At 34.6% G+C, this 19,219-nt stretch overlaps 1 protein-coding gene and 1 pseudogene across 1 annotated transcript; both read right to left on the bottom strand.

The window, feature by feature from the left end:
* Positions 1 to 4,252: 4,252 nt before the first annotated feature.
* LOC129881512 (plasma membrane ATPase 4-like) lies at positions 4,253 to 7,339 on the bottom strand (annotated as a pseudogene).
* A 794-nt stretch (positions 7,340 to 8,133) lies between these two features.
* On the bottom strand, positions 8,134 to 13,341 carry LOC129882341 (mitochondrial uncoupling protein 1). The gene is made up of 9 exons (XM_055956589.1): positions 12,976 to 13,341; positions 11,772 to 11,990; positions 11,610 to 11,688; positions 11,255 to 11,388; positions 10,291 to 10,389; positions 10,061 to 10,165; positions 9,108 to 9,182; positions 8,707 to 8,793; positions 8,134 to 8,493 (listed from the first exon to the last, which is right to left on the bottom strand). Exons 1-9 carry the CDS (start codon positions 13,057 to 13,059, stop codon positions 8,458 to 8,460), a joined length of 918 nt encoding a protein of 305 aa, XP_055812564.1. The 5' UTR covers positions 13,060 to 13,341; the 3' UTR covers positions 8,134 to 8,457.
* Positions 13,342 to 19,219: the final 5,878 nt, after the last annotated feature.

Here is a 19,219-nt window from a genome sequence, read left to right as displayed (position 1 = left end):
CTAGAAGATCGTTAGCCACTGGAGAGCCAACATTCTTGAGTTGATCCGACAGAGATTTGAGATGTTGACAATAGGCAGAGACATTGGGAAAATCGGCCATGTCGACATGAGTGAAGTCGTACTCAAGGGTGACAGCACGAGAGTGTTTGTTATCCTGGAAGATATCACGCAAGCGATTCCAAGCCTCCATCGTCGTGGTGTCAGGTTCCAGAATTGTATGCAACAGATCATGAGAGATAGTAGCATAGAGCCATTGGAGAATGGTGGCATCAAGGGTAGACCACAATTCTTTGTCCTCCTCCTGTTGAGGCCGTTTTTCCGTTCCTGCCGCCGGAGGAATAATATGATCAATTACCCGATGGGATCGTGCATGAATCTTAAATAGTTCCGCCCAAGTGGAATATTGGACATTCTCCATCTCAAGAGTGATGGGAACATGGTTCTTGATGTTGGAGACAGCAAGAGCAGGATGAAAGGAAGATTTGGAGGTAGACATGGTGAAAAAGCGAGGACGAGGAAGGCGAGGGGGGCTGCGGCGGCGGGAGACCTAGAAGAAGAAGGAGAGAATTTGCCCTAGACAGCTGATACCATGAAAGAAATTAATCCCTTGCTTTATTTCATTAACATAATAAGTATATATACGCCTAATACAAGCGTCTAATACAAGGAAACTAACTATCTATATATGGAAACTAAATCTATACAATTTGTTACAAATCTGTCAGAATATATTACCATATATTCTAACAGGGTCCCAAGTACCCGGATCGATCAAAAATTCAATTATATCCCGACAAAGAAATGAAAACTCTTTCTCCCGTTACATAAATCCAATTTTCATTTCACCCATAAATTGTCTATTGTCTTCACAAATTAAAGTAGAGAAATTAATTAAATGACCATTAAGGTTTAGCCCAAAAAAATATTTGGCAAGTAGCCATTAAACTAGATCCATTTTTTCTTTCAAATTAAGAAAATTAAAAATTTCGAAAAGGTTTGCGTGTGGTCAAAAGGTTGAAATAACATGTGTAGATTTAAAAAAATTAATTTATTTTCAAGAGATGAATTTTTTTTGTTGAATTACAAAGTAGAAAAGGCTTGTTTAAATTAAGAGGGCCATTTTAATTAAATAAAAAAGGAAGGGGAATGTTTTTTTTTTATTTTATGAAATTCAAGTCTCCCCACTTTCTTTTGTCTACTTTCAATAAAAGACAAAAATAATATTATCTCACGGTCAAATAGTCAGATTAGTTCTTATCTTGTATTTCTCTTACTTTATATCTTCCCATTACCCTAATCTTGTGCCTTTGCCGCCAAAATAATTCTTTTTTAAAATAATAGATAGTTTGGTAAAAATCAAAGATCTGCACATCCAAAATTTATTTTTGAGGGATTTAATTAATTGTTTTCTCGGGACAATTGACAAAGAACAATTTTTCCTTTTTTTCTACAAAATGATTAAGTGTACAATCCAAATGTTAGTTGATAAGATAATTAAAACTAAACATATATAAAGTTGTGTCCTTCTAGGAACATAGAAGTTAATCAAGTGTGTGACATGTGTATGTTAAGAAATAAAAATAGAGAACATGATATCACCACACAGAATTTTATTTATTAACTAGTGAAACAACATATAAAAACATAGAAATAGTGTTATGATAAGAAGGAAAACAGAAATCCAAGATTTACAAGATATATAAATGAATTCTAAAAGCAGATCGATGTGAAAATCACAAATCAGATAACAAGCATCATATCAATTAAATCTCTTATATAAATGAAATCACACAGATTTTAGTTATATCAAAGAACCAAAGGTTACAACTTACAAGTTCTATTTTTATTTTTAGAAATGTTACCTTTAAAGTCATAAGACTTTAGCAAATCGACCATAGAAGTAACAAACTCTCTGTCATTATCAACCAGCATAACATGAACTTCTTTTATCAGGCCATAGTAGGGAGCTGCCATTGGATCATCTGCTCCTTCAACCAATTGAGAATTCTCCTCTTAGGATTTAACAAGGGAGAGATATAAAAAAATAATTTGTTAAATAAAAAACTGAAATTTATAGAGAGGAACATTTAATTCTCTTAATAGGTACTTATATAGTACCTCTACTTTTTAATGGGCATGTCGAGTATTGACCATACAAAAAAATTTATTTGACCTATTTGATTATTTTTTCTAAGTCAAGACAAGGGTATACTTTTGTCTTCTTTTTTTCTTTTACGGATTTATTATGGAGGGCAATGTTTTATTGATAAAATCATATTTCATTGTTTCGCTACTTAGACTTATTTTCAAGGAAACATTTCTAATTATTTAGAAAAATGACTTTTGTTAGTTATGGGATCTGAGTGAGTATTTATTTTCATTTAAAAAGTATAACAGTTATGTTCTTACTTTATCTCAATTATTTCAACCAATACTAACATATTATTATCAACCATTAGCATCAAAATCGTCATAAAATCATTTATCTCCTTATCTTATCCTTCACTTTGTCATGGTCGGTAAACTTTGAAATTGATCAAAAAGAGTTAAAAAAAATCTAGATAAAATATTTCTTACATTCTTTTATATTAGACCCAATTTGTCATGGCTCAAAATCTAGGTCATAATGGCACCTGCCCAAATACCCCTCCCCCCTCCCCCGGCACATAAGTTAACCTTTCACAAAGACATAAAAAAATAGGATAAAGCCAAAAAAGTAAGTAATAACACAATAATTTAAATTCCTATAAACCTTCATAAATAAATGACAGTACGTAAAAAGTCCTCCCAAAATTTAGTGTCATGTACACAAGAGCTTTCTATTACAAGAAATATGTCAAATATGGTACATCAACTATCTAAAAGCAAATACAATAGAAATGAAAGTAAAGAGGGAACCAAGACAAGTCTCTAAATGCAAGGAGCTCACTACGAATTCGAATCAACAAAAGCAGTGAATGATTCAAGAACCATGTGGATAATTGGTGTCAGGATCTGCATCAAAAAAGATGTAGCAAGCGTAGTATGAGCACAAAATCATAAGTACTCAGTAGATATTATTGACAGATCGAACAAAGGTAGTAAGTATATCACATAAAGAATATTAAATAATCCTGCACACAGAAAAGTCCAAGGAGTTCAAACAACACCAATAATAAAGTAAACACACAATTGATAGTATGAAATGTAATGCAATGCAATAATCAATAATCTTACCAATATATACTCAACCTTTCCCGGTCAATCTGTTGTGAGGTGGGATCCATGGAGACTCACGAGGTCTATATATCCACCTGGAGCAATTTTTAATTGAGCAAGCAAATCGATATTTATACCTGGTTCATAAATAAGTAAATTTCTGAGAACAATTTCTATCGAGCATGCAACTTCCTTTCAAAAACATTATTTTCATAGTTTCAAACATGGGGATGAATATGAATGCATGATAACAGGATAATAATAAGTTTCGAATGCAACAAGTATATACAAATGTCTTTCTAAACATAAAACATGGGCTATGGACCTTATCAATAGATAAATTTACCTCAACTTCATGCTCGTAGGCCATACTTTTTTAAATTTATACACAAAACAACAGTTGGACAGGCATGTCACTCCGATTCAAATAGACACAAGCATTCTACGTAGCATAATACACCTAGGACGCCACGTAGGGCACAAAATTGTCATGTAGGACGTCACATAGGACGAACATATCTATATGTTCAATTTTATACAATTTTAAGTGACTACTTGTGCACACCCAAAGTTAGAGAGCATAAATGTCAGTTGGGATCAAGTTAAAGGGCACATTTATATATTATGCCCAAAAAAAATCATGATTCCAGTTAGAATTGATTGGTAACTTTCAGTAGTATTCACAAGCAATTTGAATCTCTAACAATATAATTGACATATTGAAGGCTTCAAATAAAGCATGTGAGATAACTTTAGCTTTAAAGGATCATTACAAATGACATTTCGAGACAGAAAACACATTATTTTCTTTGTTTGAACTTTATTTTTTATATCAAATTGTCTAAACATATTAGTTTTTACCCTACTTGTTAGACTAAAGACTTCATCTCTAGTCTCTACCCAGTTTAGGATAGAAAATAACCTCGGATAACTATAAAAATGTGTAAAGAAAAATCATTCTAAGTTAATAATAAGCTCCTCGAAAGATGGTAAAAAGAAAAAAACTAATTTAATATCACAACTACTAAATTGATTGTAACAAAGTCCAGAATGAAACATATGAGCTACTAACTTTCTACTATTAATCTTACCCAAGTGAAACATCAAAAAAAAAAAGCAAACGGACATTTTTAAACTGTGTAATATTGCTGAATTGTCTCAATGTCAAGTCCCTTGAGCTTCACCATTGATTCCACATGCCCCTCAAGTGTATGGAGCTCCCTTAGCTTAGAAACTTCAGCGCGACGTTTGGCCTGCTCAGCTAATTCATTATAGCTTTTATTGTCATACATTTGTGAGGGGTGAAGTCCGTGCAATGTGCGTTGAGCCAATGCCCATTGTGCCTCTCTTTCTCCCCTACCATAATCCTTCTTGCTTGTGAAAGCAAACTTGTTTTCAATCATATTATTCCAGGCCCTGCCACTCAAAATGTATCTGATTGCGAATTTTAGAAATTCAGAGGTATGTAGAAAATAATACTGTAAAGCCAAATAACACTAGCCCAACCCCAACCAATACCATGAATCCTAGCAAAACCCCAGTTTGCATATACTGCAATTAGGGTGGCAACCAGCTGTGCAAAAGCAAAAGCAGCTAGCAGAAGGAGACCAGGTCGTTCTACGTAAGACCAACTCCTTGACCTAGTTACGAAAATGAGTACCTGACTAACGATGCTGACTTGAAGATACAGAGCAGAATTGAGCTCGTGTATATTGACTCTAATCGATCTTACACCAAATGTGTCACTGAAGAAATTTGACTGGTGAGCAGCCCAAAAGAAGGTTACAGTCATCACGGCTAGGTAAGTGCCAAGAACTATGCCAGTGGCAAATATTTCTCTCAGTTTCCATGAGTCAGGCATGGGTGACGGCTTCACCTTGTCTTTAGATATGGTCATGATGGTTCCATCATTGAGAATGGCAATGATAAGAACCATGAAAGGTGAGAAATCAAACTTCCAGATTAGTGCAATGAGCATGAAGCCTAGCACGATTCGGATGGTTATAGAAACAGCATAAATGGTATAATTCTTCATCCTTTGGAAAATGGCTCGACTGGTCAAAACGGCACTCACTATCACACTTAATCCTGGCTCCGTGAAAACTATGTCTGATGCACTACGGGCAGCATCAGTAGCACCAGCCACAGCTATGCCTATATCTGCTTTCTTCAGAGCAGGGGCGTCATTCACACCATCTCCTGTCATACCACAAATGTGGTTTCTTTCTTGGAGATTCCTCACAATCTCATACTTGTGCTCAGGAAAGACACCGGCAAAGCCATCAGCCATCTCAATGAGTTCATCCACGAAGAGGTTAGCAGTAGTATTTTCATCCTTGTGCATCCCGAGGAGGGTGGAAGAAGGATACATGTTTGTTCCTATGCCAAGTCTACAACCAGTCTCCTTGGCTATTGCAAGCTAATCACCAGTTATCATTTTTACGTTGACACCAAGGACAAGGGCACGCGTAATTGTCTCTACACTATCATGCCTCGGAGGATCAAAAAGAGGCAAGAGGCCTACAAAGACCCAAGGCCCTCTTGGACTTTCCTTTGTCTTCTCTGGTACTGTCTGTTGAGCTACTGCAAGAGATCGAAGACCACGATCAGCAAACTTGTCAATGATGGAGTGAACTTTCCTCTTTAGATCCTCATTTAGGCCACAAAGATCAACAATCTGTTCAGGTGCACCTTTGCTAACCCTATGCCAATTGCCATCGGAATCTATGAAAGTAATAGCTGTGTGCTTGTCGACAGGGTTAAAAGGCAGGAAATGCACTTCTTGAATCCCAACTCTAGCCTCCTTGGGATCTGCCAGCATTCCGACTATGCAAGCATCAATAGCATCCTGGTTTTCAACTCTTGAAGCTCTGGCCCCAAGAAGAATAACGGTATCTTGGTCCATATCCTTTGCGAAGACCTCAACTAAGTTTTTGTCTACTTCAAGCTTGTTTAATGTAAGAGTTCCTATCTTGTCACTACAAAGGACATCCATTCCAGCCATCTCTTCTACAGAAGTCATCCTCTTGGTGATGGAACCTTGTTGTGACAATTTGCGGGATACAATTGCCATAGTGACTGATAATACAGTAGGCATGCTATTGGAATCCCTCCAATGAGAAGAACAAGGATATTATTGATTCCATCTCTATAGTTTCTGTGCTGAATTGGGTACATGACAAGTATTTCTATGATGATTCCAAGTAGAATAGAGCACATGTAGAAGTTGCCGATTGCTGTCAACACCTTCTGGAAGTGGCCAACATTGTTAGTAGTATGAACAAGATAAGCAGCTTTTCCGAAGAAGGTGTTTATTCCGGTTGCAATGACAAGAGCGTCAATTTCACCTTGTTTACATGTGGAACCAGAGAAGATTCCATCGCCTGGGTGCTTTGTGACGGGTAATGACTCATCGGTGAGAGCAGATTGATCAATCTTGAGGGGATCTCCATGAAGGAGACAAGCATCAGCGGTTATGATATCCCCCAACTTGATACTTATTACATCCCCTGGTACTAGGAGTGCTGCATCCATTTCGTTCCAGCTACCATCTCTTAATACCTTTGTCTTCCGAGCAAGGTCTGCCATGAGGGCTGCTGCAGCATTGCCTGCATTGTTTTCTTCGATGAAGCTGACGGTGGAGTTGATGAGAAGCAAGATGACAATTCCAAGGAAATCTGGCCAATCTGGAGGCCTATTCTCTCCATTTGCCAATCCAATTGCAATGATAGCAGCAATTTCCATGACCCATGACAAGGGGTTCCACATGAAACCCAAGAATTTTAACATCTTGTTCTCCTTTTTCTCCTCAAGTTTGTTTGGGCCAAAGTGTTGAAGCCTCGTATGTGCATCATCACATGTCAATCCCTCCTTGAAACTTACCAATATCCTAAATACATCATCCACTGGTATCGTCTCGAGATCGACCTTCTCCTTGTTGATATCATCCAAACTCTCACTTTTCGCCATGTTTAGTCTCTTTAGTGTCCAACACACACACAAATTATTTGCTCATAAAAAGCACTGTCGAGACGATCTACATATATAATATTTCTATTATTCCATGTCCGTGACCATATATGAAACACAATTTGACTAGGTCTCGAATTAGACCAATAAATATTTAGGGACAATCGGTAAGTGATTAATGTAAAGATTTGCGTGTCACAGTCCTACATGGAAAAGGATTAAGAGTTTAGGAAAAAGTTTCCAAAAACATTACTTTTAAGTAGAATATAGTAAGTAAATGAAAGACGTTTATTGCCTTGAATAATAATCCAACAACTTCTCCTCATCCTTTTCTCATAAGAATAATACTTTCTATTCTATATATAACAAAAAATACACTACTCACATATTTAGATGCTAATTATATTTCTGTGGGTTCCCTTAGTGTATAAGGGCAAACCTAGCCTATCTAGGTAACGGCAAAGGCATATTTGCAATCAACTATTAATACCTACTGTTTTTTGTGCTTTGATTATTTCGTTATCTATTTATCTACTTTTAATATTCTTGTCTGACCTTTTTCTATGCTTCTATTGAGCCGAGGGTCTTTTAGAAACAGCCGTCCTACATTGGTAGGAGTCAGGTCTGCGTACACTTTACCCACCCCAGACCCCACGATGTGGAATTTCACTGGATTGTTGTTGTTGTATTAACAAGTGGCATGGTTGATCCATTTCTTTAAGTTGAGTAACATATTTGAGCCTTTTCGGAATGATCTTTTCAACTGCAAGGAAGTAACTTGAAATAGCTTCAGTTGAAACTAATAAAAAAGAACCCCACCAAAATGGTGTTGAAGGAGATGATGGGATTTTACCCCGAAGAACTTCTTGGTAAAGAGTGTCTACCGGCTACCAAGCATGAATCTGAATTAGTCAAGATGCCTAAAGCCACCCAACCAAAAAAAAAAAACACTCCACAAGAAGCATACACAGCTCAAACTCAAACTTCATTGTTTATCATGGAGTCAATTCCATAAATCAGTAACAGAATTCCCTAGCAACCAAAAGAAAGGAAAAACATTTTGCGGTCTAAGAATAGTAAGAGTCCCCTTAAAGGGGAAAATAAAACGCTTCTGAACTGGTTTTTCACAGTTTCTATGGGTTCTCTCCAATGGGAATTATTGACGAAAAACGAAAAAAGGGGAATATTGAAAAATATCTTTGTTGATTCCATCTTCTAATGATTGCTGAGCCAATCCATGTTTAATGTAAATTAGTAATCCTCTGCTTGATGATCCATCCCTCTTTGACATCAAGGTGATTCTAAACTTTTAACAAACTTCTTCGCCTGCCAAATAATAAGAAATAAAGGGTAAGCCAGCTATCAGTTGGGAATTTGCCAAGTGAACAGTGAAAACAGGAAGCGGTTGGAAATTTGAGAAAGCCTCTCATTGAAGCAAAACATGTGCTAGTCTGGAATAGTAATCTGGCATAAAGTTTTATAAACAATTATGAAATGGAAAAGAATTTGTGTCGCTAGGAATATGGTTCCACTCTTTACCTGCTCCAATGTTAGAAACATAATGACATTCCATGATCCCAAGCGTCCAAAATTTGGGATAAAGCCTTTATAGAAAGCCAAAGGTCCCTGCAAACATAAAGGCCACAAGAGAAGTATCATTTTTTATGTCATTAGACATAAAGATTGCTGTTGGCAAGGAACTGCAAACTACACAAACAAAAAGCTAATAGCAGTAAGGAAAATTTATGATAAAAGGGATCTGATTTAGTAAAAATATATAACTATCTTGAAAGAAGTGAGAAGTTATGTTATTTTAGGTAGTTCTTCATATTGTAAGAAGCCAAGATAAATTATTTAAACAAAAAACTAAGAGGAAAACTATGTCTGCAAAACGGCTGGATACTCCAATAACCAATAGAAAGGACTGGTGATAAACTCACATCATTCTTCAATGTTTTGACAAAACAATCAAGAGTATTTTTGTATGTGGAATCTCCCATCATTCTTGACTTTACCTGCATCCACAGTTTACCATGTCAGTGCTTCATGGCTATACAAGAATAATCAACAAAATTTAATCTAATAGAACTTTACATAGTTCTATTGATAATGCAACATTAAAAGGATGAAATTTGTAAGATAAAAAATGGTGATCTAAAAGATTTACAGTAAATGAACAAAAATCACCCAGCATCAAAATATAAGAAGCATTTTGGGGATTGGTGAACTGATTAAGAACACGGATTTGAGAAAAATTGGTATTACCATCATACACGACCAAGTAACAAGATATCAGTATTGTTGATCCCAAATGTACTATGTTTGATTCCAGGAAGAGTGCAGAAAACAAGAACCAATAGGTTTACCTCTCCCTAAGTGAATTCTATATATTTGCTTATGATTCTCTGTATGGGTTGAAAAGAAGTAGAAAATGCTCTCACCCAATTTTGGACAGATTATCCCTCGTTATTTATTTTTTCACTTGGATCCTCTTTTAATTGCAAGACATCCCCTTACACCTCCAATGTTACTTCTAATCCTCTAATCCCTCCTCCGTTTACCCCAGCCAAACTAGAGTTTTATTATTGTACAAGCACTGCACAATAATAACGAAAGTTCATGGAGAAGAGGACTTCAAACTTACAAGATGAAGGCATTTGTCTAACAGGCTAGATATTGACTTTGGTAATCTTTTTCATGAAAAAGAAGATTATATGCAGAACTTTTCCCCTATATGTCCAAGAAGACCCTCTATTTGGGCAAGAAGATCTAGAAATTAACAAACAAATTACTGAATCATGGGTTGCCACCAGAAAGAACTATAAGGAAAGCAATTTGTTCTGATAATTCTAAAAGAAAAGCAATTTCAAATAATAAGGAACATAGAAGATACCACATCAACAGGGGACCCTATGCAAACCGCAAAAAATCCAGCTCCTAGCCCCGCAATCAAATGAGTAACAACATTGTCTGTAAACCCAGGAATCTTGAGAACGGCCTGCACAGAAATTTTTAGAGAGTGAAAAATCAAACGAATGACAATGTAAACATCCAAATCCAAGAAAACGCCACATTAGACAGGCTGGAAATGAGGTGGTAATAAGAAACATATGGTTTCTCTACCTCCTTCACTTGATCATAACTTGCTAATTCAGCTGCATTAATAATGGCATTCCGCCCAATATTGGGTCCAAGACCAGTCCACAGAGCTCGAACTCCTTCCTAAAATCAAGATGTAAGAAACAAAATGCGAAGAGGTAAAGATAAGATTAAAATAGGATTCTTTTTTTGTGGGGAAAACTGTTGACTCAACAATGAGTTTCCTCAAATTTCACTAGCGAAACATGTTCTATTTTCATTATTTTGAAAATGCTCCAGTAAGCTGCCAGCCTTGGGGATTTGATTCATTTAAATGAGATGCAATTTTTCATAATTTCCTAACATTTCCAAGAGAACGGGAAGAAAAGTACTACCCTTTTTCTCCAAGAAGGATAAATGAATACACCAAAGTTAGATGGAGAAGGAGATAGTCGAACCAAGAATCAGTTACCAAAGAGTAGTCTAACGAAAAAATCTTTCGGAAATGTTAGTCTCCAATTCTAGGGACATAAGAGTTGTTAAATGTTACATCCTAAAGGCACATAATTTTGCAGGTTGGGTGCCTGCTTGATTGGTAGATTGTGGGACTTTGAATAGCAACATAGATTTAGTGTCTAGGTAGTATCGAATTTTAATTCAAGGGGCGTCTAACTTCCATTTCATGATTCAAAGTAGGTGTACACAATTTTGGAGCCCCACCTGCCGTTAGTTATCGTGATTTAGTAAATAACTGACCTAGACAAGATAATAGTTGTTAAATGTTACATCCTAAAGGCACATAATTTTGCAGGTTGCGTGCCCGCTTGATTGGTATATTGTGGGACTTTGAATAGCAACACGGATTTAGTGTCTAGGTAGTATGGAATTTTAATTCAAGGGGAGTCTAACTTCCAAGTCATGATTCAAAGTAGGTGTACACAATTTTGCAGCCCCACCTGCCGTTAGTTATCGCGATTTAGTAATAACTGAGCTAGACAAGACATATAACCTGTTTCACTATTGTTGAGTAAGCATTCAGCGCTCCAGAATAACGCCTTGGCACACCTGCTGGCAATTTTCCTTCAGCTTGAAGACGTACTTTAACTAGATCTGTAGGATTTGCAACTGTAATGCCCAACGCACCTATTTGATGAAGAATCACCAAATTACTTTAAAATATATTGAAAGACCAAACAGTAAAAATAACAAGACAAGTAAAAACAGAACATGTGTTATTGATAATACAAACATTGAACTTCTCGTCCCTGTCCATAGATTTTCTAAATGGAAATAAAAGCTCCACTGTCTATTTACTCTTGAGAAAAATGTATAAAGAAAAGGAAAAACATCTCAAAGGCACTCACCAGTTGTAAGTGCAGCAAGTATTTTCTTTGACAATGGCACATCCCCAACATGATCTTTGCCAACATATAAGTTTTTAACCTGCTCGCCAAGCAAACAATCTATAAAAGGCCCAAACTAAAAAATAAATGTGTAGCTGTTGTAAGCTAGAAATAATAACTTACAGGCTCATACATCCCAATACGAAGACCTCCGTATATACATTGACGATGTAACCCAGGTACAATACCCTTCCATAGTGAAGCTACTCCTTCTTCCTTTGCAATGGTGCCAACAGTACCTAATAATCCCCTATATTTAGGTAAAGCTATTCCATCCCCTTCGACTGCCTTCTTTTGAAGCTGCAGTCTAACTTTAGCAGTATCCAATGGTAAAGTACACGCCTGGAGAACAGAATTTTGTATGAAGCAAACAAGATTAACAAGCGGCAAAGGAATCATTAACAAGAACAATAGCATAGCAAGCACACTTCGAAACAATCTACTACATGTCTACATCATACATTCTGGATGACCCAAAAGATACATCAAAACTTAACAAACCTCATTTCTTACCTATGTTGCTCGGACTCTTCATAAATGTTACTGGGCGCATGTTGGATCCTCCAAAAGCAGTGCATTTTTGGAGGATCCGACATGGGTGCGGCTGCATTTTTGGAGAGTCCGAGAAACATAATTTCTTACAACCTTAAGCAATACACTGTTCTTTGAAAACCACTAGCTTCATAAAAAGCAAAAGAAAAGAAAAACTGATTCCTCCAAAATTAAGCAAGACATGGCTATTCATAAAAGTATTCATACAATCAAGACCACCAAATTTCTAAAAGTAATTCTTTTTCAAAGCAAGGAAGCATAAGTACAAATTTCTTTTGTTTAAAGGTCATCTAGCATTCCCTTTTTTCCTTTCTAACAGATGTTATGGTAAGGTGATTGATCCGTTAACTAAAAGCAGAACAATTCTCCCCCAAGCCCACCCGGTAAAAGGAGGATCAATAGTATTTCCACTTACCCTCCAGTGTGACTCGAACCTCAACCAAGCCTCAGTTATCTGCCGAAACAGCACTTGACACAAACATAGCTATACTTATTTTGAGCATTTGAAGATTAAAATAAAACTTAAATTGACCAGCAAAGCAACTCAGTAAAGGATTTAACATTGGATTATAAGCGCTCCTAAACACCTAACAGCTCAATGGGGATCAGCAATTCCCCAAAACCCCAAAATTGAGAAACAAAAAACGGAAAAGGAAACAACCCCATTTCTACTATTCGAATCATCAAAATCTTTGCAACAGATATAACACAGGCAAGTAAGCCGAAAAGATAAAAACAAAATTGAAGAAGATTGGGAAAGGGGATCGAAGTATACCTCAGCGAAACAAGCAGCGAAGGCGCTACTGGCGAAAATTCCGGCGAATGAGATGTCTGATTTGCTGCCGTGATCTCCCCCCATGAGTAAGTTGAAAACAAAAGGAAGATCACAGAGCAAAATTCAACAGAGATGTTCAAGAGGGAGAAATGGGTATGTAAAAAAAAACGGGGGTTATTAAATAGTAGGAAAATGCAAAGAAAATTTGAAAGATCGGATGTGGGATTTTAGCAGAGGGAATCTTGGGAAAAGCAAAAACGGGGGCTGCTGCTGTGTTTGTCCTACGCAACGACCATTGCATCATTTTACTACTAATATTTCATTGGGGTCTTTCTTTGCTCAGTCAGCACTAGTCTGTTTTCTCTTCTACTCAACTTTGAGACGGAGAATCGAACTCTTATAAGATAAAATTGTAATTGAATCTTAATTGATTGATTAAAATATACGAATTAATGAACCCAAGTTAACAAAAGAATAGATGTGTGAAATATGAATGTCCTTAAATAGAAGCTTGTTCATCTAACATAAATAAAAGTCTTTTTAGTTTTTATAGTAATTCAGGTCTTTTCGAATTATCTTAAACTAATATAATTTTAGTTTTTTAAGATAAAATAAAATAATAATAATAAATCAACATAAATTGTGGCATAATAGTGAAATTATCTTATTTTTAATTAAAAAGATGATATTCAAATTTAATCTGAACTTGTGGGAAAATATATATATATATATATATATATATATATATATATATATATATGAAGCTAAAGGTGAATAAAGGCTTGCAAGTTGATGAAACTCATCCACTCAGCCATGTGCTTTTGACCTAATTATTTTATTAATTGTTGGACTATAGAATTAGAAGAATGAATAAAGCAGTCTTTATTAGATAATCATGATTGGCTGGAGTTTGCACATATGCTGATTAGATCCTCATTCATCATCCAACATTTTATTTCCTATCGAATATACGGCTTGTCATACATTCAAGGGTCATGGTGAAGTCCACCTGTTTCACATTATAGATTTGTTAATAGTGAGAGAAAATACGAAATGATTTGCTAGCGACAGGACATGAGTAAATTAAAAATGGGATAAATGATAAAATTAATCAATTTTAAATTATGCTAATATTGATTGTGTTTGATATGAAAGAAATTTTTTATTTTATTTTTTTATGTTTAATTGGGACATCACAATCTGATCAGAAATCCTAATAATTATTATGATAAAGCAAGTTTTGCTCTTTAATTCGAAGTTTCCATATTCTTAGCAATATTTTTTCCTTACCAAGGTTAAAACTTAAATAGTGACGCCCAATAGTGCAAATCACTCTATTAAAATAAATCATTTAATGTTTTTATTTTCAAAATGTAAACTTATGACTTATGAGTCAAGTTTTATATTTTTAAATATTGAAATCATATTTTGAAATGGAGAATTTGAAATTCGATATCATAATTTGAAATTGAAATTTTGTGCAGATTTCATAAATAAATATTGATTTCAAATCAAAACTTGAAATTAAGATTCTAAATATTACGATAAATCGTCTACTTGATATATTTTATTTCTTTAATGAAACTTACACAATATGTATTCAAAATAATCGAGTTAATAAATTCCATACAGAATGACAATAGTATACGACTTGTCTCACAATAAGCACATTTCAAAGGGAATCTCAATTCTCATGTTCCTTATAGACAAACCAATTATGTTGAAGTAAACCAAACAATGGTAATAAGCAAAATATCAAGAATGAGAATTTCAATCCAAGAAATGACACATAACAAAATAGAGAATATTGCATTAGCACAGGATGCTAAAGAAGAGCACTTGACAAAAGAAGTGGTGCAAATTTACTAGTACTACTAAAGAATTCTTATACATGATTAATAATGCAAGAATTGTCACACGGTGATTAATAATGAATGAGTTATTATGCATCATGTTTATTTTTGAGGTTTTCAGATAAATAGTTGAACAAATTTACTGTTTACTTTCTTTTAGATGATACATATAGATTATACACATATTATACCTGAATTTTATATATATAATACATCCAACGATTGATTTTAATTAAATTAGCTGGATAAATGACTACTAGGTTAATTCTTCATCTATCTATCTTTAAATACTATAGGGATCATTTAGTAGAGTGTATAACAATACTTTTAATAAGGTGTATTGTCATGCTTAAATTATTTCTTATGTACTATTTCATTTGATGTATTGTATTATTTCATTTGATGTATTAAAAATAACATGTATTGCATAATTTTTATAAATAAAAAAATATTCTTCACAAATATGGTGGAAAGGGTGTAGAAAAGGTCTTAAGGGTAATTGTGTCTCTAACCATCCTAATGCAAGTATTAAAATTCCTGCATTGTTAACCATACTTTGTCATGTATTGGTTATACATAAAAAGGGCAGCCCGGTGCACTAAAGCTCCTGCTTTGCGCAAGGTCCGAGTAAGGGCCCGACCACAAGGGTCTATTGTACGCAGTCTTACCTTGCATTTCTGTCAGAGGCTGTTTCCAAGGCTTAAACCCGTGACCTCCTGGTCACATAACACAATATCAAATAGAGTATATAACTAATACTTACATCAATTATAAATAAATTGAAAATATGTACCAAACAAGGTGTTAGTTATACACAAAGCCGTTTTATACTAAACGACCCTTTATTCTTGTATTGCTAATGCACAATCTTAATACGATTTGGTTCTAACAATTATTATGATACGAAAATTTTTCCCCTTTTATTTGGAATTTCAATAATTCGATAAGATTTTGCCCATAAGACCGATGACAAAACTATTCTTAGCAATATTTTTTCTTAACGAGGTTAAAACTTAAATAGTAACACCCAAAGTCTTAGTTGTGTTAATCACTCCACTAAAGTAAATTATTTAAGGAAAAATTACTTGATTGAGTGCTTTTTAAAAATTAATTACCGATTTTAGCGATATTTTTTATTTATTACCATTTATAGCAATATATAGCAATACTATGATAAATCTACACTTGTATTAAAAGTGAATTATGCATATAATATAAATGTATTATAAGTGTTTTAAAATATATATTATGTTTGTGTAGTAAGAAACTAACATAATGTATTATAAATCTATTAAAATATGTGATAAATGTATTATCCATCTATAAAACTTGTATTATATATGTTTTATAAATAGTTCTCTGCAATATGTATTAAAATTGTATTATAAATGTATTATAAGTGTTCACTGAAAAAAAATATTTATTGCTATAAATGGTAAATATTTTCTTAATATTGTATATTTATGTAAGTTTCCCATTATTTAATATTGACATAATATATAAACATGTCTTTTAATTTGGATTCAGCTATATTAATGTCCCTCAATATTGGGTGTACACAAATAGACACTTAATAAAATTGAGCAAGTAGACACATGCGTTCTACGTGTATTATGACATCTAAGACACATATATCTAGTTGCTCAACTTTATATAAATTTAAATATATACTTGTGTGCACACAAAATTGAAGAACATAAATTCTAGTTGACACAAAGTTAAAATCACATTTATGTACTATGCGTTTAATATTTGTCCCTTGTAGGACATTAATAGTTAGCGAGAAATAACAGTGGGAAACCAACCGTTAATCCAACATCAACAACATACTCAGTGTAAAATTTCAAACACATCCCCAACCGTTAATCCAACATCAGCAACATACTAAGTGTAATTCCACAAGTAGAGTTTGGAGATGTAGAGTATAGGCTGACTTTACCCCTATTTTGAGAGATAGAGAGATTGTTTCCAATAGACCCTTGACTCAAGGATTCCCCAACCATTAATCGAACGAAAAAAAGCCTAAAATATCTTCGAACTATTGGAAATGGTACAAAAATGCCCTTAAAGGTAGATGTCAAGGGCATTTTAGGCTCAATAGATAATTGAAAGCAGTGGCAGAGCCAAAAATTTTATCAAGGGGGTTCAAAAAAATTAAACACTCTAATTATATCCATAAATAAATAGGTCGGGTCAAATATACCTGTTTTGCAAGAAGTAGGGGTCTTTCTACAAGTTTTTCAGTTTCTTTTGAATTCTCTTCAGCTCCTGAAAGTGCAAATGGAGAGCAAACATAAACTTTTACATTAAAAAGACTTAAAATAAACACTAACTCAAAGTAAAAGCACTCCTCCAAAAAAAAAACATAAAATGGCTTCAAAACAATACAAAAATATCCTGAACAATAGAAATTATTATATCTTGATATGTACAAAACATAGTGATAATTACACCACCTTGAAGAGGGATTAAGAAACCAAACACACGAATAAGCCTATCAAAACATTTTTTTACAATTGAAATTCAACTACATACAATTACAATTGTATTCTGTGAGGTTTCATATCTTGAAATGTCTTAATAATAGCATCATTAGAAATACTATCGAATACATCTTTTTCTAAATAAGGCACCAAACAACCACTAAAAAATCATCACTCATTTGGCTCCGCAAGTCATTCTTGATAAACTTCATTGCCGAAAAAGCTCTTTCAACGGAGGCAGTGGCAATTGGTAGAAGTAGAGCAAGTTTCACTAAGCAGAATACCAAAGGATAAGTAGAATATTTCGTTGTCTAAACTAATCTTTTGGAAAGATCACAAAGTCCATTTAGATCGGAGAACCTTTCATCAACATCATGAACATCAATAATATAACTAGCAAGTTGATTCTCAAGAGCACTCATATTAGATTCATCAAAGTCATCCAGATATAATTCCACCATTCTCATTACTTTTTTGATGTCAAAACTTGAAAATGAGTTAATTGGATTTAAGCAAGCAATTTCATGAAGCAAATTGGTAGTCACCTCATCAAAATGATCATTAAGTTCTTGAAGTTGCCAATCAATAATATTGCAAAACACTTCAACACGATAATGATGTAAGATTGTATAGTTAGTAAGCTTTCGTCGTGATCTTAAAGAGCTAACATATGGCTCCTCAAAGTTAGGTATCAAAACATCATGTTTGATACAAAATGTAGATACCTTAGCAATAAGAGAGTCTCATTCATCATCCCTTAAAACTTGCAACCTTCTTTTTGCTACTTCAACAAGTAGCATGGCATTTGCAATATCTTGCTCCTTTTTTTGTAAGCATTTATTAAGCTCATTTGTGATTGATAAGACATCTCTCATTAAATACAACATGAACGCAACCTCATATGTTCGGGAAGCTTTGAGATGTCTCATTGCCTTAATTAGCTCTTTCATCCAAATTCTATGCATCAAGAGCAAGTGATTCAAAAACATCAAGAATAGAGCCAAACATAATATTAAAATTATTAAAGGATTTATAATGAGATCCTCAACGAGTGTCACAAGCTCTTGAAAGACCAAGTTGTTGATTCAAGCCTCTACCGATTGTAAGTTCACCCATATCTAATGCCTCTTTAATTGTTTCTTTTTGAGAATCACGTAATTCATCCATACGTTTAAAAGAAGATTTCAATACATTTAAAATATTTGAGACTGCCACGCCCCGGGAGGGTACCCTAGACGTGACCGGCACCCAAAGGCCATTTCTGACCTCCGAGCGAACCACCTGGTCCAGTCACACATTCATTCAATCACATTCTCTTAGCGGAAAATCAGTCAATAAAATATTATTCATAATATGGGGGCCGAAGGCCAAACATTTATCAACCCAACAAACAAATATAATAAGACTCCTCTAAATAACCATTCAACCTCCCCACACTCCATTCTATGAAGCCTCTATCAAGGTCTAAAAGGTGCCAATGACAAGTCCATGGCTACCAACAATCAAAATAAGGGAAATGACAACAAAACTGTACAAGAAGGCTCAACATCCTCCAGGAACTTAGGAGGACTCACCAACTAGCGGAAAGTATATGTGGATCTTCAATGAAGCGCCGGTTGATGATCTCTAGTACTTGTCTCTGCATCATGAAACGATGCAGGCCAAATGGCATCAGTACATGGAATATACGAGTATGTAAAATGGCCGAATACAACGAACATCAAGGAAGAATCAGTCAACTCGGAATCTCAACTCATATATATATATATATATATATATATATACAGGACAACTTACTCAAATGTCCTAAGTCTAAACAAGAATATGATTTAGACGGGACCAATCACATATCATTCAACTCAGTCTGACTCAGAGTACTATCAAGACCTATTTGGGAGTTTCTCTTAT

This window comes from Solanum dulcamara, chromosome 3, assembly GCF_947179165.1.
Source record: "Solanum dulcamara chromosome 3, daSolDulc1.2, whole genome shotgun sequence".
NCBI lineage: Eukaryota > Viridiplantae > Streptophyta > Magnoliopsida > Solanales > Solanaceae > Solanum > Solanum dulcamara.
This window is presented reverse-complemented; position numbering and strand designations above follow the sequence as displayed.